The following is a 23,854-nucleotide window of genomic DNA, read 5'->3' as shown; positions in this document are numbered from 1 at the left end:
GATTAATGTCACCTATGAGTATGCGCGATCCAACTAAAATCGATTACTTTCAATTACTTGTAAGGAATTTCAAATGTAAACACTCACAACCAATGTAGTAGCAAATTTTACCTAATTCGTCACCACAATGTGAACACTTCTTCTTGCCACTGACACTCAACACCTTGTCCTGTTGCTGCTGCTGTGGCTGTGGTTGCTGATGAGCCGGCGAGGCGTTCACATTGGCTTGTGGTGGCATTGCGGCCAATGTCGAGCCGCTGAGTAGTCGCTGATGTGAGGGCGTTATAGGCTGCGAGAGCTGCTGCTGCTGTTGGTGTTGATAGTATGTGGCGGCAGCGTGTAACGGACTCTTCTCCAAAACACCAACTTGGTTGTTATAGTTGTCGAATCTAAATACAAATTAAATATCAAAATTAATTGAAATCCTTTGAGTTAGTGTCATTGGTAGGGACTCACCGCTTTCGCTCACCGATACCCTTGCTCTGCACACGTTCCGTTAGTGTTTGTATGATGGAATCTGGCAGCGGCTTGCCATTACTGTTGGCGCTGCCGTTTTGCTGGTGCACCGGTGTTGTGGTCGTCGAACCACCGCGTCGCAGCTGCTGCTCGGCGATGCGTCGTTGTTCGGCTTCTTGCACGAGCCAGTGGTTGTTATAGGCGTGATAAGGCTCCGGCATGGATTTGCGTTTCTGCTGATATGCTGAGAGCCAAGCAGGATCATTGGCCAAATTCGTATCGAACGATTTGCGTTGCTGCACTTGCACCCAGCCGTCGGTGTACTTTGGTTTCGGGGTAGCGCTGAGCGCATGCAGCGTATTACGCGACATATTGCCTGGTAATGCGGCGTGTCCATTTGGTATGGCCGGTGGCGCCGCATTAACACCGCTAATGCTGTTGTTGCTGCCGCTGCTGTTGCTCAGATTTTGTGTTGAGTGGTGAGCGGGGTATTGGTGATTGATGGGGTGAACTGAGTGACCACGTGGTGCTGCTGTTGGTGCTGCGATTTTCACCAGTGAGCCGCCGAAACCCTGTGCATTCAAGGCATGTCGCGATGCCATGAAGTCTTCAGCGCCGTTGACGGTCAGCGCATTGGCTGAAGTGGCCACTTGCATGGCACGCATCGGTTTCGTTGGTGGCATAGGTGGCAGCATGTGTCGTTTGGAGAACTCTTGGAGGTCGGACATGGATTTGCGATAGTCAATGTCCACTTGGTAGTACTGCTGTTCAATATTTGGTACATTTGCATAGATTTGCTGTGTTGGCTGCGTAGCCAGATGTGGTACACCAAATTGTTGCTGCGCCGGCTGTTGCATGTTATGCGCGGCAATGGCATATTGTGGCATCGCTGTTTGGAAGGCTACAGCTGGACCGCCGTTTGTTATTGGGAGACCACCGGCGAGCGACATGTTCACGCCATTAAGGTCTTGCAGTGAACGCCGATTGGCAGACATAAGCATTTTGGCGCCATGTTGCAGTTCACGACGTGCCATATTCTCACGCAGCATCAAGTTCTCTCGTTGACGCTTCAACTCCTCCTGTTCCAGCTGCAGCAGCTCTCTTTCAACACGCAGAACTTCTTCTTGTTCGCGTATCTTTTCCTCGATGGAGAGCATTTTGGCGTTGGCGGTGGCGGTGGCCTCTGTCAATGACTTTGTGGCGGCGGCAGCAACAGTGGCGGACTCAGTCCATGATTCGGCGGAGTTTCCTTTCACTGTTTGCAAGAGTGGTGTCTGCGCAGCCGTCAGTAGTGCTTCGTTCTGGTAGATGAGCTCGTTGCACTTGAGGCTATGCGGTGGTGTATCGATTTGTCGATCGTTTTCCTCCGATGAGTTGGTGTAATGTTCACTGCTTTGACGTGAGTGATTCTCAGAGACGCCCGAGTCGCGACTCTCGCCTGTAATAGAGAGATTGATTAATATTTTCGCTTTGTAGACCTACAAACACATTTCGGTACTAACCTGTGTCTGAACTATCACACAGACCCGCCTTCAGGTACAATTGCTTTTCCAAGCGTCGCTCCTCCTGCAACAGTTGCGCCATATCTGGTGGCGGTGCTACTGTCAATTCCAAGTAGGTCTCCTCATCATCTAAATTCGTGGTATCAATGCCCAAGAAACTCGAACGTTTATTGCGCAACTCCTTCTTGATGCGTTTCGTCGAATTCATGCGTTTGATGGGCGGCGAAGGATGGTCTGCGGCCAGACCATTGACATGTGGGAGGCGCGATGAAATCGTCTCGTAGGTGTTGTCCGAAGACCAAGTGTCAGTGTTATCGATGCTGTCCACATCGTCGAACGGCGGAGGACTCTCTACTGGCGGCGGTGGTGGCTTCTCTTTCGGCGGTTCCAGTTTGCTGCCATTAAGAGCGGCGCCAGTGCCGCTAGCCAATGTAGAGTTCTCCAAGCCGGTGTAGAAGACCTCGATATTCTCATAAAGCGGCACGGGGCGCAAATGTTTGGGGGCATCGTAGTATGGTTCGCTTGACTTCGGCACCTGATAGTAGGGTTCATGTTCTGCCAGAGTTGTGGCGTTGGCATCGGTTACCGTATGTGCGTCCACTGCTGTTGGTTTGTTGATTGTGGAAGAATTTTCAGAAGTGTGAGCTGATGAGTTCATTTCAATTGATTTTGTTGTTGTTGCCATATTTTTGAAATCTTCTGCTGTTGCAATTGTTGTAATTTGTGTTGTGGCTGCGGTAGCGCTGGTCTTTTCGCTATCAATCAGCGAGTTGCTAGCTACGGCTTCTATTAGAGTTGTTGTTGTTGCTGTTTTGCTGGCAGCTGTTGTTATAGTTGTTGTAGCATTAGCGAAAGCGTTGGTTAATTCAATAAAATTGCTATCAACAATGCTTACGTTGTTGTTATCGCTAGCGCTATAGCTACAAATATCATTGCTAATGTTATTGTTGTTGTTGTTAGTCAATGCATTACTTAGCGAATTATTGGCAAACGAATTCTCAAAGTCATTATTATTACTACTGCTATTGTTGTTGATATTTATTTGACTCATTTGTTTGTAAATATCCATATTGACCTTGTTGTTGTTGTCATTAAATATACTCGCTGGAATGATTCGTTTCGCTTCAGCATCTACTTGTCGCGTAGATGCTGCCGAGATATTCTCGTAAATGGGTTCCTGCGAGATGAGCGCCTCGCGCGACTCCTCCCTTCTTCCATCGACATCATCATCATCGTCATGAACATCATTATTATAATTATCGTCATTATCTTTATTTAGGCTATGTTTGCTTTTATCGCCATTGTTGCTGTCGCTGTGCATATAATTATGTGTATTTGCAACAAATTGCTGTTGCAGTTGTTGTTGCTTACTTTTACGTTCCTTCTCTTCGTCGGTTTTGTTCGAAGTATCTCTTGCACATAATAAAGCATTCACTTGCGCATTATTGTTATTGTTGTTTTGGTGGTTTATTGCCATTTCTGTTGTTTTTGTCGACATCGCTATTGTTGTTGTAGTTGCTAATTTATTTGTTGTTATTATGTTGCTTGTATGACTACTTGCAATTGTGTTCGATAATTTGGTAGTTGCTTTTATTGTTGCTGTATCATTTATGGTGAATTCGGTCTCTTTGTCAATTGCATCCAGCGCCAATTCAAGAGCTTCGTTGATCTGCAGCGGAAATTTCATTCGTTTTTTTGTATTATTTGTTGTTTTTTTCGTGAGTTTTTGTTGTTTATTTGTCAGCGTTTGTTGTTGATTAATTTCGCAGCAATTTAATTAAAATTTGTATTTATTGTTTTTATTTTTTATTTGTTATTGTTACCAACATCAATAATTCATAATACATAGCCATATTAATTATTATTTTTTTTTGTTTTTTATGCATTGCAATCGCAATTTAATGGTTTGAGACAAATTAGCCAGCAGTCAACAAGCACATGAGTACAAAGGTGTATATGAAAAAGACGAAATCATGAGATCAATGTTAGTTAGTCCAATACATGTTTGTTTGCCATTAATTAATGTATTCAGTAAATTAAGAAACTTAAATTAAATTATTGTAATTATTAACTCAAACAAGTAATCATGCGGTTGTTAATGGGTTAATATCGCATGCAAAACTTAATTATATAAATTTATGAAAATAACTATAAATATACGATTTTTGACTAACAAATATTTATATGCAACATATAAAGTGTAGTGTATATTTGAATGCAATCGGTGGTAAGCACCAAATAATAATAAAAAAAAGTAGGTCATGAGTACTGAGTACTTATGTATACCGCTTAGTATGCGAACGCGTAAGAAACACATATCTCATTTAAAATAACAAATATAAAATATAGAAAAATATATGTACATACAGAGGTAGTCAAACTTATTTACACATCGGACGTTTTTTTACAAGTTTCACATAAAAAGCTTTTGCTTGTTGTTGTTGTTGTTGTCGCAGGGTAACAAAATACTATGTTGTTGGAAACCTTGATCTATTCCTAAGCGAATGATGCCAGTTTGGTGAGAATAGCTGGACATATAACAGAGAAATGGGCAAATTAACTGATGACTCGCAGTAGTCAAAAGTATTTAAACACATTTTTTTTGCGTCAAAAGTATTTAGACACGGCGATTTAGCCTTTATTCTTTGATTTGGTTTAAGCAAGAGTAGTAATTGGATTCTATGGCATTTAAAACAAACTAACTCAGCCTTAAAATATAAAAATTGGTAAATAAAATGCAGAAACCAAAGTAATTAAGGATTATAACTAGATCGTAGACAGTTACTAAGTTTAAGACTGGGATTTCGGCTTCGGAGTTAGTTATAATTTATAGAATTTGATGGAATACTGTTTATAATGTTATTAAAAAGAAGGAAAGGAAAGGATTAAAGATAACTGGACGGCAACCTGAGATAACTCAAAGAGAATGCAGAAGATTAGTAGGAACTGTCATATAAAATCCCACAATTAGTCCTATTAATATTGCAGCAGCATCGAATCAGCATATTGGATGAACAGTCAATGATGCTACACTAATAAGGACATTTAAAAATATTAACATAAATACCTACGTTGTGCATAAAGTTGACCACTTCCGAAACCATGAAAGCTTTATTTCCGAAACCAAAAAAGCGATATGCCTCTCATTTGCCATAGATTGCATCCTAAAGCCTGTCGTGGGCAGATTTTAAGGCAAAATTTTAAGGCTAAATTCTAAGGGGAAATTTTCCTTACTTGTGTTTTGGAGATGTGGTACTAATTTAGAGAACCTAAATCAAACGGATATATCAGAATTCACATGACCATGCCATTGTAGTGGTCCGTCGGCCTTTTCCAACTATTTACTACATTTTACAACAGGACAATGCTCCATTTCATGAAGGATCTTAACCTACAAAAGTTTTAAATCAAGCGAATCAAGTTGATCTCCGCACAGCCCTGACCAAAAATTTATTGAAAATATTTGGAGTTTCGTTAAATATCAGAGAACAATTGATATAATAACCGAAAACGCCGAAATTACCGACATTTGGTCTAAATTAACTGTTAACTTAATCAATTCGGACCATAAAGAAGCTGTTATCAAGGTTTACAATTTAACATAACATTTTGTTACCCTGCGACAACAACAACAACAAGCAAAAGCTTTTTCTGTGGAACATGTAAAAAACGTCCGATGTGTAAATAATTTTGACTACCTCTGTATATCATATACACATACATATGTATGCCTGTTTGTGTACACCGAGTCAATTTGGAAATTTACACTATTAATTAATGCGGCTGCTACGTGCATGGAAATATGTTAGCATAGCAAAAAAGAGAGTTAAAACAGACAAATACAAGTAATAGAAAAATATAAAGAATACAATTTAAGAATTTGCAAATAAAATTCACTCATTCAAAGAAACCAAAGCATTCACGTTAGTTGAAGAATTAGAAGTAATTTTAATTTCACCATTCACCATTGAAGACCGTGAGATACAACATTGGCGATACTTGCAATGCTTATGGCAACAAAGAAGAAATATGTATAAATCCTTAGTGTAGCTAATGAAATCAGAATTATTTGACATGAATTAATGCTTTAAGCAAAAAAAGGAAAACATATGAACTAAAATACACATTTTAGATATATTATAATATCTCTTGAAACAGCCTTAAGAATATGTATCCCCTATTTAATTGTAGATATGATTGTGATATTTAGAGACAAGATGAGAACTCAATTAATTTACATTACTGAATTTTCGCATTATTTAAGTCCAGCAATTATGACGCAAGTAGAGGGATTACTGGCTATCTAAAAGCTCGCATACAAGTCTATATTCGGCTAGCAAATTCGCATTCATATGACGAATTCACAAACGAAAGTATATTCCAATTAGGAGTGGCTTAGTTTTCCCGTTGCTCTTGTTGATGGCAACGTGTCACATAAGTTCAATTAAATGCTCTGATTAAATCAATACTGCAGAAAGTGCAAATTGGAAAGCTTTTAATCAAACAAAATATTTGCGTCAAGCTAACGGTATGTGCATAAATAACACGATTATGTAAGTATATACCTATGCACATACATAAATAGAAAGCATATAACGAATGAGATCAAATAGACAATTCCGCTTTGCTGGTAAAGCAAACAGATCTAATAAAAAAGTAAGTAAATTTATTCATTTTTATTACTGACGAACACTTCCGAACTAATGCAGTTATCATATATAGTTTTGGACAATTAACAATAATTTATTTATTTTTTTCATACTCATAAAATTGAAACTTTTTTGATAAAAGGTTTTTATAAATATTTGTAAAATTTCTGCGTCCTAAAGTATATTTTTGTGGCGTTTAAATGATTATTTCATTTCGATCCATAGACATAATATCTACGAAAATTGCTTACATGTTATTATACTTATATGATCTAGTCGTTGTCAGAATCAGAAGTTGCTGCAGCTGTTCTTTATTATAGTACATAAGTCGACTTAATCGATTTCCGCTTTTAGTCAGTTGAAGAATAACATGTTAAATATTATAGAATGGAATACACCCTCTCACACTCTAAAAACGTCACTTACTCACCCGACGATTTCTAAGTTAAAATTTCATTGCAATTGGCGAGCAGTTTGTTGGCTTTATGACATTATTGTTTACCTCAACCTGTGCAAATTTTTTAAAACGCGCTATCATGTGCACGATAAGAACAACAAACATGGAACTAATATTACATTCTGATGAAATATTTTCAATATCTTTGAAATTTAACAAGCAGTATTCAAATATTTTCTATTTTCTATTGCCCTTAATTAATTTCACTTGATTAATAGACAATTGTTTCAATAGACGTTGTACTCGTACCCCTTTTGGGATTCAAAGTGACGGAAATATTTTGGAGAGCGTCGAAACTTTGCTAAAACTCATAGAGAATATAAACATATCAATGTAAATTAGAGATTAATTAATCAAAAGTTTACGATTCTGTCACATGTAGACCTTTCTCGGAAAACGTTGATTGCTATGTGATAAGTCGCGACAGCGATAGAACCTTATCTGTTGCCATTTACAGTTCTGTATACAACTCAATATTTTAAAGAAACTCTAGCATATGATATATTTCAAAAGAATTTTAGATTTTCTTAACATTAGTAAGTTTTTGCAACGGTATGTTGAAGTATTCGTAATCTTCTTTAAGCGCAAGAGAGAAAGAGAATCGGAAAGCGACGTACAATTGAATAGCGATGCAACAATCTATAATGAAATCGGCTAATTAGATTAAGTGGCGATGTCTGCAAATATTGAATCTAGCACTAGAGTACAGGCAGGCATATGTACTCGTATTCTGAATACAGTTAAGACATACAAATGAATTGTGAAAATTCGGCATCGCTTACCATTGGTTTGCGATCCATCCCGTGTAAAGAAGAGGCGTGTTGTAAACTTTGACGCAGAAGGTTTGCTCGTGTTTGTTTTACTGCACGAAAACCTAAAAGTTTACACTGTACTTAGTGGAGTAACCCAAAAATCCTGTCAAAAGTTTCGATATTTGAAAATTCACAAGCCAATGAGAATGTTCACTACACCACTGCTGGGCACTTGGCATTGGACTGAGTGTGCTTTAGCGCGTTTTAGCAAAATAATTACGATGGCACAACAGCGACGACAGTTCGAAGGCGACTGACTGATGCGGTGAATACATAGAAGGAACTAAACTATATCAGTAGGCCATTAAATGGGCATTTAGATAAAGCAAATGTGTTGTGTTGACATTTGACAAAACAAATAGTAAAATACAATAGCCTTTGCTCGCTACGACCAACTGTAATGAAATTAACAGTTGCTGCGATAAGTCAACGAGTCAATACTAAGTGAAAACAGTGCGAATGACGAACGAGAAAAATGCAGCGAAAATGCAAAGGTAAGCTTAGATACAAATGTGTGAATGTGGCCGAGGAGGTGAGGGTGAGTGTGTAAATGGGCTTTTGGGGTTGTTGAAAAGGTTATGGCTGCTGCTTGTGTTTTGTGTTATTTCCAAAAGCGCCTAAAGGTATGCTAGCGCCAATAAAGATGACGGCTCATGCGCCTAACAGCAGGCAAAATAGCTGGAAAGGAATACCGATTTTAATATCTATGCGTTGATTTATTTTAAGTTCCACTTCGAAGCATTTTTTTTCAGTTTTTTCTACAACGCTTTGAGTTTAGTTAAAGCGTCTATGTGTGGCATTAAACGGTCGCCGAGGTTCAGTGGGCGCAGTCACTAAGCAGGTTTCTAGCATTACAGACATGACATTTGACGTTCGAAGGGAAAATCGGTTAAATACAAGCAAAAATATATACACATTCATGTATGTGTGTGCTAAGTATGGTGCGATTGCGTTTTCAAAGGCATGCAATAAGACGTAAAAGGTATTTAAAGTGTAATGAAAGAAAAAAAGACACAATTCAACAAGAAGAAGACAAAACAAAAACTAAACATAACGAGCAGGCAAAATACGAATATGAGACAAAATTGACAAAAGTATAGTACAATATAAACAAATGGACAAATTGAAAACAAAACAATGCCACGTATAACACAGATACAGTTAAAGACAAGTAGACAAAATCATGGGTTTTCAAATCAATTTTCTTACCTTTGGCATTGCACAGAAGCTTTTGCTGGCAGAGATTATGCAAATTTAACTACTTAATCGAAAATATTTGCGAGCAATCGATATTTTTTAAGAAATATATACCAAATGCAATTAATTATTTTTTTGTTTTTTTTTCAAATATTTTCCACACAAGACATTGATAAATTCATAAATATTTGTAAGCAATACAATGCGGCGCAGCGAAGACAGAGCAATGGGCGAGCGACAGTTGAATTTGCATTTTTTATTTTAGATATTTTAAAGCGTAGCAAGATAATAGAATAATTTTTGTTTTCGATTTTTGTAGCATACATTTTGGCGTTTAAACGAACGTACATACGAGCGAACGAGCACAGTTATGCGCAGGCATGTAAAGAGAGATACAAGAAATACACATGTTTGTATGTATTCATATATGCATGTAGGTATGTATGGATATTTAATTTTATGCAGTAAAATACGTTTCAATATATTATACTAAATTACGTTTGTAGTAAGTGTGTCAGTACACATATCAATGTGGCCGCATTTACAGAGCCACATACTCGTATGTGCATATGTGCATGTGTAAGTCTCTAATGCAGTACGAACATAATTAGGTGCAACACAAGTGGTTTATAATTCTATTTTCAGTAGTTAATTACGATCATAATTGTTTATTTGTAAATCTATAGTACTTGACGGACTTTTGCGAAAATTCGCAAATATCACAGAAGTAAGAGTAATAAGTGTGGTAAATAAATAAAATAAAGAAGTAAGAAATATATTAAGTAAATCGGCAGAAAGTCCATAAGTCTCTAAATGGAGTTGATTATTGGTTTGTAAATCAACACCAATGGCATGTACAATCGGATTATTAGATTGTCAATTTATATTTTAATCTATCTATCTCAAATATATAGATAAAATCATTGAAGACCGGTTCGAAAAAATAAGTTTTGACTATAGTATAATTGGGAAAATATTTGGACTAACGGAATATAAAATTAAAAAAAAAAAAATATTAATTAAAATTAAAAAAAACTCTTCAAAAAATTAATAAAAAAAAAATAATAAACAAATTTTAATTTTAATAAAGGCTTAAAAATTTTATTAAAACCAAACCTGAATAAATATTAATACAAAGAAAAACTAAAAATGGAAAAAAGTGGAAAATTAAAAGCACAAAATGAAAATGAATTAAATAATAATAAAATAAAAGAAAATTTAAATAAATTAAAACGACATATTCCGATTCCGATTCGAAAAAATTAATACGTTCACTATTACAAAAAATATAAATAAATAAAGCACAAAAAACGCTAAAGCTTACATCTAAATAATATTCACCACCACCATAAAGCTTTCTGAAAGCCAAGAAATTGAGACACACTGACTGCCATGAGTGAAAATATGAGATAAATGAGAATGTATGACGTGTATCAAAGCAACAGTGGCGCATAATGTCGATGAGAAAATGTAAAAATGCGAAAACGTGTTTAAATGAAATAAAGAAAAAACTTTTTTTCAGTTTAGAGAAATAATTACAATGAAAACGGTTTATTTTGTTGCATATTGATTTACTGTTACATAGTATAAATTTCTTATGATAATCAATCAGTGTGATTATGCGACAAAAGTTTAAGCGCTTTGACATATGATAGCTAAACATTTATAAAAAATATGAAATCAAAAAGAGCTTATTTCAGATGTATTTTAGAAAAAAACGAGTATTAAAAAAAATTGAACTTATAGTTTCTAAAATTTATTGCTTCTCAAAATGCGCGAAGTTACAGAATATATTCGAGAGTTTGCAAAAAAAAAAAGCTTCACAATTTCATTGCAGTATGTAGCATATACATATAATATCTAATAAGTTGAATAGAAGAATCGTTTACTAAACATTTAAAGAAAATAATATACAAAAGAATAGTAGCAGAGATTCTATCAAAGAAACGAACGAGCTTGTGGTCGCACGACTGTGTGTGTGAGTGAAATTGAACGACTGCACGAGTAACTGACAACGGTTCTTGTGAGCTTTTTTATTTTACTCAAGTGAGTGTTGGTGTGAGTCGTTGTAGTGAACAGACAGACTGAGAGAGTTCTTAGAGCTTTCATAAAATGCTTCTTAAAATCAAATACAAATAGTGTAATTTTGGTTTAAAATAATTACAGCTTTTAGGGTTAAGCTTTCGGACAAAAAAACTTAAAAGTATCGAAAACATTTTTTTTAAACTTTGCGAGCTTAATTATATTAATATGAGATAACCAAAACTGTCGAGTAGCACCTATGCAGAGTAACCATTTCGGTACCATCATAAGAAAATAACAACGCTATTTGACTGTATCTACACTAGTGACCCCACCGTTCTCCGTCGCTAACTTATTCAGTTCATCGTCCAACATGTCGTTGATTTCCTGTACCAAAGCCTGTTCGCTATTGACCTCCTCAACGATTTCGTCTGTGGTGAATGTTTTTGTGATTTCGATGTTTACAGGCGCTGGCGTCTTCGGTAACGGTGGTGGCGGCGTATCATCTGAAATTATATAGAATTTCGAGTTATCCACAGTGATTATCTCGTCCACCTTCACCACGTCCTTATCGGTTGCTGGTTTCAGAACTAATGGTGCTGCATCTACGGTCGTGTTATCTGAAGTTGGAGCAGCATTTGTCGAGCTGTCGTCACCAAGTCCGAAGTTCTTCCGCAGAAAGTCAAATATGTTTTTGGTTTTCTTTGTATTTGGATTCGGTGCAGCTTTTGCACTTGCTTTCGTTGTGACGGCTGGGGATGCCGGCGGCGTCGTTGTGGTCACCTTGATTTGTGTTTCCACTACGTGCAGACGTCCAATTATCATATTTTCGTCTACGGATTCGGGTGTCGGTGGTCCACTGTTTTGCTTTAGTACTGGCTTACCTGGCTGATCAGCCTGATTCATGGAGTCTGAGCCGCCAATGCAGCAGGGTATCGGTTTAGGTATTTTAGACTTGCGCTGTAAAACGGGTGTGCCACTGTTTTTGCCGCTAGCGGCTGCTGGGAGCGCTGACTTAAGGTGGCTGCTATGTAGACGTTCTTCTGCAATTATACGCTCACAGGTTTCAATCAGAGCACGAGAGTGTGCGGCTCTCGCGGCCATAATTGGGGAGTTCGGTTTGGAGTTGGGCCGTGAGTTATTTAATTTTGAGTTAGTTGCAGAGACCGCAGGCGCAGTGGAACTTACTGTTATATTCTTAACGGTGTCAGGTGTGTCCGGCGTGGTGGCTATACTGTTAGCAGATGTGGGTGTACCGGGTGGGCTACGTTTGTTTCCAGGCTTTGCCAAGAGACCGTCACAACGACGCACTTGTTCAGCAGTTACCTCATCATAACCTGTTAATGGTACCTGATCGAAAGGTGGTAGGTCATTTATGTCAATCTTTTGACAGATTTTCTCTTCTACTGTGTGCTGCCGCTGCGTCTGAGGAGTTGCTGACTTAAGCACAATCTTAGGTTTACCTGAATCATCGCATTCGCGTACCTTGTTTCGGCTGATGTCTGAGTAGAATGTGCAAGGGGGACGCTTGTTTGGAGGTAGATCGTTTACGTCAAGCTTGTCGCATGGCGACTCATCGACCGTCTTCTGCCTTGTGGGCAAGAATGAGTTTGTGGGCTCAAAGGAGTCCAAGAAATTGCTACAAAGCGCCACATCAGTGGGCGAGAGTGGTGAATGTGGCGATGCTGGTGGTGTGGTAAGCTTAAAGAGTGTTGAAACATTCGGCTTACATGCCACTAGTTGGGGTATCTCAGACGGTATTGTAATAACTGGTGCCAATGAGTCATTGGGCTTCAATGGATCGCCAGTTGGTCGCGAAGCCGCTGGCTTATTTGTGGAGTCAGCGATGGTGCGTGCTAGCGGTAGTGGTTTAAGAATTGAGCGATTTACCTCTTTCATTTTCTCGATCTCTACTGGAGGTGTGTGTATTTGTGCTGTGGTTTCGAAGGGGCCTGTGCAAGCGGTGGAGTCACTTGATAGCGTCGATGTTTCGGAGATGATAGAAAGTTTCTTCAGTTCATCTGCTTTGGGCGATGTCGGTAACAACTCAGCTGTTGTCATCGCTTTGTGTTGTGGTTCGCGCTCTAATTTATTCATTGTTTTTGTTGCAACTTCTTTCGCCGCTGCAGTAGCTTCCGTACTTGTGGGCGCATTGAAGAAATTTCTTTTTGCCGGTGTGGGCGACTGAGGCGGCGTTTGCGGTATGCGACTGCGAGGTAACGGTTTCGGTCCTGGGATTGGTGGTGTCGTCTTACCGACGTGCTGATTAGCCGTCACATCTTGTGAGAAACAATTGGAAAGCGCTTTAACGGTATTGGGTTTCGGCAGCTCATCCGGATTCAAGATGGTTACTGGTGGTGCGCACATAACAACTTCAGTGGGGTTTTGTTGCTGTTGTTGTGGTGAATGAGGCACAGTTGTCACATCTTGTAGTCGGGCTTCGTGTGAAGGTTCATTGACTGCTTGCGCGCTCGGCATTGATTTCAGCTCAATTGACGCAGCTGTTGTTTGCGATATTTGATTAGAAACTGAAGGCGCTTCGCCAGTCGCGGGTATTGTGGTCACCGTTGTATGTGCTTGTAGCTGCTGTTGTTGTTTAGGAAACTCGACACCGCTATAATGCGTAACATTCATTGGCGATGGCGATCGACCGAGTAGTGGTGAAGTTGGTGTTGGCGTTGTTGCACAAAAATGTGGCACATATGATTTTTTTGCGCTCATTGTTGGCGTCGGTGGTTTCCCGGTTGGATTGGTATTCATATTCTTCGAGTTGAATATCTCAACACGACCATTGATGCTGAACGGACTATTGTCGGTTGATTTGCGTATGGGCGGTGGACTGTTAACGGGACTCTTGACATTGTAACGGATCGACTTGGGTGACATCGGTGGCTTGCCGATTGGATTGACAGCACGTGGTATCATAGAGAAACCGTTAGAAATAAGCACGCTAGGCGAAGAACGTGGTGGGGGTGTGGGTGCGCGCGCTGTCGACGGAGATGGTGGTGTTTGAGGTATAGTGATCGGCGAAGTGCCGTGGATGAAGGGTAAAGGAGAATGTGGTGACACAATAGAAGGGGACAAGCTTGAAGACTGAAATATTTGCGTGCTAATTGGAGCATCATCAGTCACAGTGAATGCGGTGGGCATTTGTGCACGCTCGATTGGCTGCGAGGTATGAATTGATTTTGGAGAAAGTGGAGCATCAAAGGCCGTGGGAGGTCTAACCTTAGGAATGGCACCACTACACTTGGGAGACTCGGAAATTGACTTCACTTCCTGTTCTTGTGCCTCGTCTAACTCAATGTCGCTCTTAAAGGTCTCTTTAAACATACGCAGCAGATTGCGCGCGTGTACCATCTCGTTCGAGGGTTTTCTTTGTAAATTAGAAGGCGTAGCAACCGTTAAAGTATTACCCGACACCTCCTTTTCAGCATTAGAAACAACTGAATCGTTTAATTTTTGTTGTTCTTTTTCAATATTAGCTACTTGTTCACCAAAACTACGGCTACCGTTATCATCACTAGTATTTTCAAAGCTACTTTTAACACTACTAGATATAGACGGTTCAAGCAATGATTTGTTAGTAGAACTTACACTAAATTCCATTTCGCATGGCTGTTCGTTAGTTGCTTTTGTGGTGGACACTGTGTTCAGGCTGCTGGCGATGGCGTTCACTGCGCTGGTAGAGAGCTCTGCAAACTCCGCTTCTATTTGGTTCACGGCATTGGCTGCTTCGGTTAGCTGTTGCTCCTCCAGCGCCAGTGCTGCAATAGCCGCATTCAGTTGCTGTTCCTGCTCGGAGATTTCTGTTGCTTCGATTTCACCATCGGCGGTGTGAATACCGCTGTCATCGCGATCGACTTCCTCTTCGGGCGCATCGATTTTTACCACCACCTTTTGTGGCACCGTGGCTTCGGCTACTGGCGCACTAATTTCTTTCTTTTCCACATTGCTTACTTCCTGCACTGTTTTCTTCTCGTTCTCTATTAGTTTCAAGCGTCGTTCCTCCTCTTCGTTTTTCATGATCTCCAGCTGGCGTGCATCGACAAGTGCTACCGGAGCCTTTCTCACCTCTTCTTTGGTTACGGCATTTTGTAAACTAGACAAACGATCCTTCAATGGTGGCACTGGTATATCGACTAATTTTGCGCTGGGTGCCTTGCCGGCATTGCCGCCATTCGTTGAACTGACTAAATTTTGCTGTTGCTCTAAGCTTTGCATACGCGATCGTATGCTCGTGATGTCACCCGATAGACGTTTAACTTCACGCTTCAATGTGGAATCTTGTACCTCTCCATTATTGGACACACTCTCGTCCAACTTGAAGCGATCGCGCAATGTAACGCGTGGTACAGCTACACCGCCAGCGCCGCCGTTGCCCACCAGTGACTTTGGTTCTGAGTTGGCGTTTTGACTTTCGAAAATCTCTTTACGTTTCGATATATCGATTTTTGGTACATCAACTTTCTTCTCTAAACCCTCTTGACTATCACTGGGTGAAGTGACTTCGAAGCCGATAAGGCGGTCCTCGATTTTACTGCCACGACGTGTGGGATAGGTATCGTTTGCTACCGTGTTGACGCAATCCGGTGTGTTTTCTTTTGAAGAGTTATTTTTGGAAATTAACGCCGAGTTTGTGTTGGCGCTGTTGAGTTTGAAATTGGCTAAAGCACTGCCACCGCTGGCGCGCGAGACGCGTTGTTTGTAGTCTTGAATGGCGCCCTCATATGTGTATTCGCATGGATCGGGAGAGCTGCCAGGCGCGGTGCTGGAGGAGGTATCGTAGCCGGGTGAGGAGATGTATTCGCGCGCAGGGATGCTACTGGGTTTTTGGTTATTATCAAATATGGCCTTGTCAAGTTCGGCATTGTCGCTCTGCGAATGAAAAGAGAATATAAATGAGAATTTAGTTAGTTATAAGATTTACAATGTATTATATATTTGTAAAGAAAGCTAAATTCATGATGTACCCTGATATATTTTTCGCTATTCTTTTGATTATAAATCTATACTTCTCCTCTTTCCTTTGGAGTAACTCCATATATCCAAGAGGACTCATTACGACATGTATGACTGCTCACAGCCCGTAAATCACGTGCGAACACCGAGTGATCTTCGCACGATCGAAAGGTCAACAGTCGACAACTTGCAGTAGAATGCAGCCTGAAGTGACAAGTTCAAATGTGCTCAAGCGAAGCGAGAAGTGGAGACAACAGAACTTTAATGAGGAGCATCTGATGTGGAGCTGTAACCCTGGCATCCATTGACAGGCGTGTGATCGTTAAATTCTTTTTCTGTGTGTCTTTAATGCTTCTTACTGCACGAATATTTACGAAATTTCCAAATTGGTGTGTTTGTTGTAATTGTTGCAGTAATATCATAGCCAGCTGTCAGCATTGTCATGTGGAACGTGCGCATAGCGCTTATGATCGTTAAGCTGATCGACACGCTCTCAACTGTTACGAATAACAAAAGATCAATCAGAACAAATGCTCAGCAAGCGCATTACAAGTGTGTTTATTTCCACGCAAACACACACACATACAAAGAGAACATGTAGGAAAATGGAATTAATTGTCGAAGCGCGCGTTTGACAAGATGTTCGACATGACTTTGACACAATCAAACGAATTTCGAACAAAAACAAAATCTACACAGAATTTGGTAATGAAAAATCGAGGGGAAATCAGGAGGTAGATAAATTTGAGAAACAAAATGTTCTGATACATTGCAGCAACTTAATTGATTTTACGCTTTCATTTTGATTTCAATTGATCTACTTGCTGTCGCAATTGGTTTGATTTGTTTGACAGGGGTGTTATTGCTTAACAATATTGTGACTGATTCAGTTTTAAATTTTGGTGTATTTGACTTTTGATAAGCGTTTGTGACTGGGTTGTCAATTTGTTATTGCCTATAAATTATGGTTCACCTGTCACCTTGCAAACGATCAGTCAAGAAGGGATCATCATAACCCTACGATTTGACGTTAAAGCCGAGTAATCTAGAGCCACGATGGTTGTTTGATAAGTCAGTGCATCGAAATTGTTGAAAATTTATTGTTTTTTAATTGTTTTGGAAAATCAAAGACAAGCAATCTCAACCCTGACGATCTTTTTGCGAACACATCTATGTATATATGTTGATATTGAGGAAGAGTAAGCCTAACCATCTTATTGATGCTCTAAATAATATTTTACAAACTTAACCTAACCGACTTTTGAATGTAACAACTGGCGACTAATTGGGCTCTAACTGACCGCCATAAGAGTGTAAACGGAAACTTTTACCATCAGCAACGGCTTACGGGCACATTTACGCGTGTGTTTGTGTGTGTATGTGTGGCAAAGTTTTGGCCAAAATTAGGCAGTTGTGATTGTAGAGTTAGGAGTGTAGTTAGCGACCACAATAAAATTAAAAAAGAAAAATATAAAAATTAACGATTTGCTAATGAGTCTGCGGCACAGTTGGACCAACAAAGTTGCTGCTAATTTAACTTTGAGCATAACTTCCGTTTTAGCTTCGGTTGTGTGTGTGTTTTGCTATAAATTATGTGTGAAATAAACATAACTAATACATTTTCAGGCACTGACCCAAATCTATGCTCATTGTTAAGACCACGAGAATGCGCAGTAATAAATTTAAAAGATACACGAAAACACAAACTTTCAATTCCAAAATGTCGAGAAAGTGTGGCAACTTAGCAAAAGAGAGCAGTACAGTCTGCAAAGTAGCAGAATGCGTAGCTATATAAAATAAAAAAACTATTAAATCCTTTTTTCTATGTTTAAGAGGGCGCCCAATTTGTGTCTAACTACTCTTGGTCAATACTATTGAGTACTTGTTGTTTGCAGTTTGACTGAATATTTTCGATTTGCAGTAAACATTAAACGTTGAAAAAAAAGCAACTCTGCAACGTTTATACAACTTACCAGTACACTGTTGTTGTCGTAATCCTCTGACTGGCTACTCTTGCCGCTGGCACTGCTGGTGCCAATGCCAAGATCGCTCAAATCGTTCGATTCGTCTTCATTGTAAACGGCTAATGAGGCCAATTTGGCGCGTCGCGGACCACCACGCTCACCTCTGTAATGAAAATGAGAGTTGTTATTGCATGTTACATAAATATGTAAATAAGGGTTAAAGAGACATTTTGACAAGGTTTATAATATAATATTTATTTTTATGAAATTTTTAAGTCAATAATATGCCACTTACCTTTCTTCCATCATTTCAGAGAACGTCTTCGATTTTCTTCGTGTCCGGTCGTGTTCTTCCAATTCGAGTTTTTTCACTTCCACAACTCGATCGATGATGTGTTCGACACGTTTTCTACGCGACGATTTCCAATTGTCCAAGTTCTGCAAGTTTAAAATGAAAGCAAAGGGAAAATGTAAAATCTGTGTTGAATTTTAACACTTTTGAGACTAAAAGAAATAATATTTTAAATATATAAAATTTTCAATACACATACGTTGATGTTTGTGGAAGATATTTGAGGGCAACTTTGAATTTTATTCATAATCTCCAAAGAATTATTCCTCTGTAGTTCTCTATCAAAGGAAAGAGGATAGTAATATCCAGATTTGTTCTGTTCAGAAGTAATGCATTTTCTTTTTAGTTCTGTTTTGTTTGTATTGAAAGTAAAACAAGTTCTTTTAGTATTGATTTCTCTCAATAGGTATGTTTGAACAATGTTTTTTTATCATAATGCAGCTTACCGTACACGATATGCACTTATAAGCGCTAATTCACTTGGAAACCTGGGAACTTTCACTAACGACATGCAACAATAAGTTCGTAATGACAAACAATGAAAAGATACATACATATATATGTATATAAATACATATCATATAATCTAAACACCTTAAAACAATAAAAAAAATGTGAAAAAACTGCAGTTTACTTATGCAACGACATTAAATGCTGACATAAGCAAACAAATTCAGATATGCACATACGAGTACAGTAGATACATACATATGTATGTATGTATGCAACGATTTAGCCGATAACGACTTCCTTTCCCACCAGTTGGCCAAGTCAAACAATTTACTCAAGTCAGTTACATTTGTACACATGTAGATATGCATTTATGAACAAACATACATACATACTTCAACTAAGCCGAGTTAGCCGAATCAGCACGCCGTAGCCTCAATAGGCCAATTGACCAATCGAACAAACAATGCTGGACGCGTATTAATTGATTTTCACACGCATAACGACTGCCTAAACAGTAGCTGCCAAACGTGTGATTACAAGCAGAAAGTGGTGAAGCAAGAATGGTGGTGAAAGAGGCACAATCGGAGAAAATCGTGAAAATTATAATAATAAAGAGATAAGAGCATATCAAGCAGCGAGAATGACTTTCAATTTGTTTTTATTAAAATCTTCAATAATCAATTATAACACATTTGATGGGTTTCGTGCACAATTTGAACTCATTAAACGAACTGAAACCCAAATTAATGCAATTGTATACTTATATATAGATATATGGCTCAATTGTGGTCTGTTAAGGTGAAAGTAATTTCGTTGGGGTAAAGAAAATTTAGAAAAATCAGGATTGGTGACGGAATGAATTGATAAATAAATAAATTGATAACTAAAGTCATGACTAAATATCAAAGAAAATAAATAAATTACAATAATATAAATTATAATTTTTTTAGTATTTTATTTCACAAAGCAAAAATGTTTCGATAAAACTATCCGGCTAATAATAGCGATATATGGGCATTTCCGCCATGTCGAACGGGACAATCGTACACCTTTCAACTAAAATAAAATATGAAGTAAAATGTTTTTTAATTTTGACAGTAGGATTTTTTAATAGCCCTTCATTAGCTCTACATTTAGTGTTAAGGTTGATTTTGGAACGGTTTTCATTTTCAAGATAATTGCAAAAAACCAAGGCATTCGCACGGGACAAAAAATGGAAGTCGTTTTTGGGAACAACGATTCAAACGGCGATTTCAGCGAATTGTGAGGCAATATTCAAATGTTTTTGATTGTAAAATGTTGCACATTGATGACCTTTAAAGATGGTATGAATTTCATCCAAAAATAATTTATAGTTTTTTTTAATTAATTATTAATCACATTCGCACGGGACATTTTTTTCCATCATAATATTTATGTTGATTTTGCTGTTATAATACGTAATTATTTAACAACAAGTCCAATAAAATGGCTTACAATAGTAGTAAATGTATTTATTTATTTATTTTAACTAATATCCAATGAGAAACACAACAAAAATTCTATAGTATGAAATGAAAATAGTATTATGAATGTGAAATACAGTTTTTTAAGAAAATGTTGTCCTAGGGAATAAACATTTTTGGATTTCGTTATCTGCTAGACTTTTCGTTTAACTGCTCTCACTCCATCAACGGCTCCTTGCAAAAAAATTATATTCTAATGAAGACTATTTTAATTATTTTATAAAATCAATAAGGCTTGATAATATAAATTTGATTTTAAACTGAGAGCAGTTACATTAAAAAAAAAAATAAATATAATAATAAAAGCAATTTAAGGATTTCTTAATTTTAGTTAAGAGATTTATCAAAAAAATAATATGTCATGCGTTAACTTGTCTCTTTTAAAAGCAAACGATTTTCTCCTGACAACCTTGTTAAAATGAGCACTCTTATTTTGATTTGTAAGCCTATAATTTTCGACAAAATCTATTTGAATAGTGGAATTTAAAGTGCGGTTTTTGCTCATATGTAAATAATTAATGTAAATGTATATATTTACATACTTAAGTCAATTTTATAAGACAAAAAATAATTTTCAATTTTTAAATTTCACACCTACGATGTCGCACTGGACCAATTTTAAGTAGTTGCCAAAACCACAAACCTTCTGAGTTTTGAACAAGGTTTTTTTATTTTAATTGTATAAAAATTTACTGTTTATACCCAAAATTTGGCGAGCTTGCTGCTTTTATTTCCGATGCAGTGGGAACAAGTGTTGTTTTTTGATGTCGCACGGGACATTAAAATATATGGTAATAAGAGAGCAAAAACTTACAATTATTTGCAATCGCATGGTTTCTTATGCATTTTATTTTGCTCTTTGAACCATTATAAAGGTTTTACACAAAGCAAAAAATTGTACATGATATGTTTCGTTAACAATTTTGACGAAAAAACAAATCAGTAGAATAATCGAAATGAGAAAAGTATCACCTATTCGGCTTGACTTTGGTATATCTCGTAATTGGTTATAAATTAATTTAAAATTAATTAAATATAAATAAATTTAAATATTTTCCTATGAAAATGTGCAAAAACTTTGTAATTCTTATAATGTTTAATATTTTGTCTGTGGTGGACCTTCTGGAGGAAATGCCCATATATATAAGGAGTCTAGAAATAGTACGAATGATCTTAATGTTCTTCAATGTGTCTGATTCAAATTTTGACACGAAGAGCCATTCGGATGTGTGCATTATTATCGTTATAACAATTGCTGTAAGTATGAAAGCCTGTTAATGGCAGTAAAAATAAATTTAGCTTTAGAGGCGCAATTTGTTTTATTACATTGTGTAAATAAATGATGACAACACGAATGACATTGAGTCAGACTAATAATGAGGATTGCGTAAAGGCCTCCACAAGCACATATATAAATATGAACGAATGTATTAATGAGTTTGGCTAATGAGAATGTCATTATGGTCGCTACCGTAAAATTACAAAAACACATCTGACATTAATGTTATTGTTTTTTACAATTGCTTTTAAATGCATATTATTGCAGACCACATTTATGTAAAAAAAAATAAAAAAAGGAAAAAACTGGATTAAGTAATCACCAAAGGTGACAACTGCCTAAATAAGCCAAAAAAGAAAGTAATTACAAAACTCAAATGGCGTGGTGTATGATTACTAAATACATAACTGGGTACTTTTGCGCTCATTTGTATGTATTTGTGTGTGTGTGATTTGGTAAAAATTTGCATTCACTACGTTTGGCGCTAGCAAAGTTGCATAACAACTGCAATAAATGAGTGAGCAAACTGAAGAAAAAATGCCATAAACGTTTTGCAACAACAAAAACAACACCAACTGCCATATAAACAGTATAGAAATGTCTGTGTCAGTATGTTAACCACGCCCCAGTGAAAAATGTAACAAACGCAAATCATGCATACTTCCACACACAAATACAGTCGTAAGCACAAGTACGAGTACGGAGTCCAAAGCCTTTTAACTGGACAAAGCAACAAATTGCGCGCTTTGACGAGCTTTTGATACCTGAGCGGAATATTTCATGTTGCTGCAACATGCAACACTCGCAGCGCGAACGGCGCAAGCGCCAGTGTTGAGTAATTGTGGCTGAGAATTGACCAAATTTCGATGGCGATAACAGCTGTTCAAATGCCACTAAATGCCGTTTGCATTCAAAGTGCTGCGTTCAGCGCATAATGTGACAATGGCAAACTTGGAAAAGACGTTGATAAACAAGAGAAAATGCTGCTACGCCCGACAGACAAGACATTCGTACAAATGACAGCCTTTTATCGCCATTCGGTGCGTATTTGTCTGCTATTTTCGAAAATTTGTCACGACTTGAGCGTTTATGATTTCGATGCTCGCTCCGCGTCCGTCGGCCGCCTTTCAGTTTTAACATTTTTTATTAACATTATTTATCTAGCTTCGCCTTAAACAGCAACAGTAATTAAAGCAAACAAAAAAAAAATTGGAAATAGAAATAGTGCTTCAAATGCAAAGCTGCGCGTAATTACACAATACGAAAACACTTTCAACAACAACAAAGCAGCGAGCATTTCAAAGCGTCCATTGACTAATGCGATTTTCGTTGGCAAATTTTAAATTATACACACCCAAATTTAGTCTGATCGTAAACACCGTAATTCGTGAGCATTAAAAATTACTAGTTTGCTGCGGCAACTTTATTTCCTTATTTATGCACTCATTCTTAGTCCCAATACACGCAAACATCCAAAGGCACAGATATTTTGGTTTTGGCACAAACGTACACCCACAAGAATCGAATGCGAACTTTTATTGCCAATATAACGAAAAATTTTGGAGTAAACAATATTCGTGAAAATTTTGATTTTTGATTTTTGTGAACAGAAAATTCTTGAGTTGACTATTCTGTTTGATGAAAAGTCACAAAGCAACAAAAAGTTGATCAAACCACTTTCCAGTGTTTTGGGTCGGTGTTTGTGAGAGGCTCAAAGGGTTTTGGCGATATTTAAGGTCCTTTTTTTGGGATCCGTACTTAGGAGTCTTTTGTCATCATATTGGATGTTCAGGACACTTGTCGCAACGGTGAATCTCTTAATCTAGATTAATCTAATTTTCTTGTCGATTACGCTAACAGTAAGTGTAAAAAATCATAACGGCCTATAAGATTTACAGAATTGGATAATAGTTTAAAAGCTTCCCGAGAAAAAATGTTTAATTTGGATCAGAAAATAAGTTTAAACAGTTTGAGCAATGCTCCCTGAGAAGACTTGCTTGTTATACGTCACCGGTTGAAGTAAAGGAGACCTTCCAGAACCATTCCTAATATAAGAACCGATTTTTTGAGATATTTGTACTGCTGGCAGTAGTAAAAAAAAATTTCAGTTTTTACAGAATGAGACCCTAGTCTAAGCCAGTGCCATTTCAGCGGTCGTCGGCTGTATTTAGGCCATACGATGATACACTGAAGGACGATATTTATTTGAATCATATTTTCATGCTTCCAGCGAGTAAAATGGGA

The 23,854-nt window shown here is 37.7% G+C and overlaps 1 protein-coding gene across 6 annotated transcripts in view; it reads right to left on the bottom strand.

The window, feature by feature from the left end:
* LOC105221591 (serine-rich adhesin for platelets) overlaps nucleotides 1-23,854 on the bottom strand; it is a 139,099-nt gene that overhangs the window by 1,464 nt on the left and 113,781 nt on the right. For 3 of the 6 annotated variants that reach the window (XM_054226035.1, XM_011198684.3, XM_011198685.3), the window contains 6 exons: nucleotides 18,317-18,459; nucleotides 18,031-18,184; nucleotides 14,693-15,973; nucleotides 1,959-3,627; nucleotides 457-1,894; nucleotides 112-389 (listed from right to left, as the gene is read on the bottom strand). In XM_054226035.1, coding sequence (XP_054082010.1) covers nucleotides 112-389; nucleotides 457-1,894; nucleotides 1,959-3,627; nucleotides 14,693-15,973; nucleotides 18,031-18,184; nucleotides 18,317-18,459 — 4,963 coding nt within the window. Of the gene's footprint in view, nucleotides 1-87; nucleotides 390-456; nucleotides 1,895-1,958; nucleotides 3,628-14,692; nucleotides 15,974-18,030; nucleotides 18,185-18,316; nucleotides 18,460-22,964; nucleotides 23,264-23,854 lie in introns of those variants that run through there. The other 3 variants (XM_011198686.3, XM_054226036.1, XM_011198687.3) reach the window with 2 other exon arrangements.

This window comes from Zeugodacus cucurbitae, chromosome 2 (assembly GCF_028554725.1).
Source record: "Zeugodacus cucurbitae isolate PBARC_wt_2022May chromosome 2, idZeuCucr1.2, whole genome shotgun sequence".
Lineage (NCBI taxonomy): Eukaryota > Metazoa > Arthropoda > Insecta > Diptera > Tephritidae > Zeugodacus > Zeugodacus cucurbitae.
The sequence above is the reverse complement of the archived record's forward strand: the minus strand, read 5'-3'. Positions and strand labels throughout refer to the sequence as shown.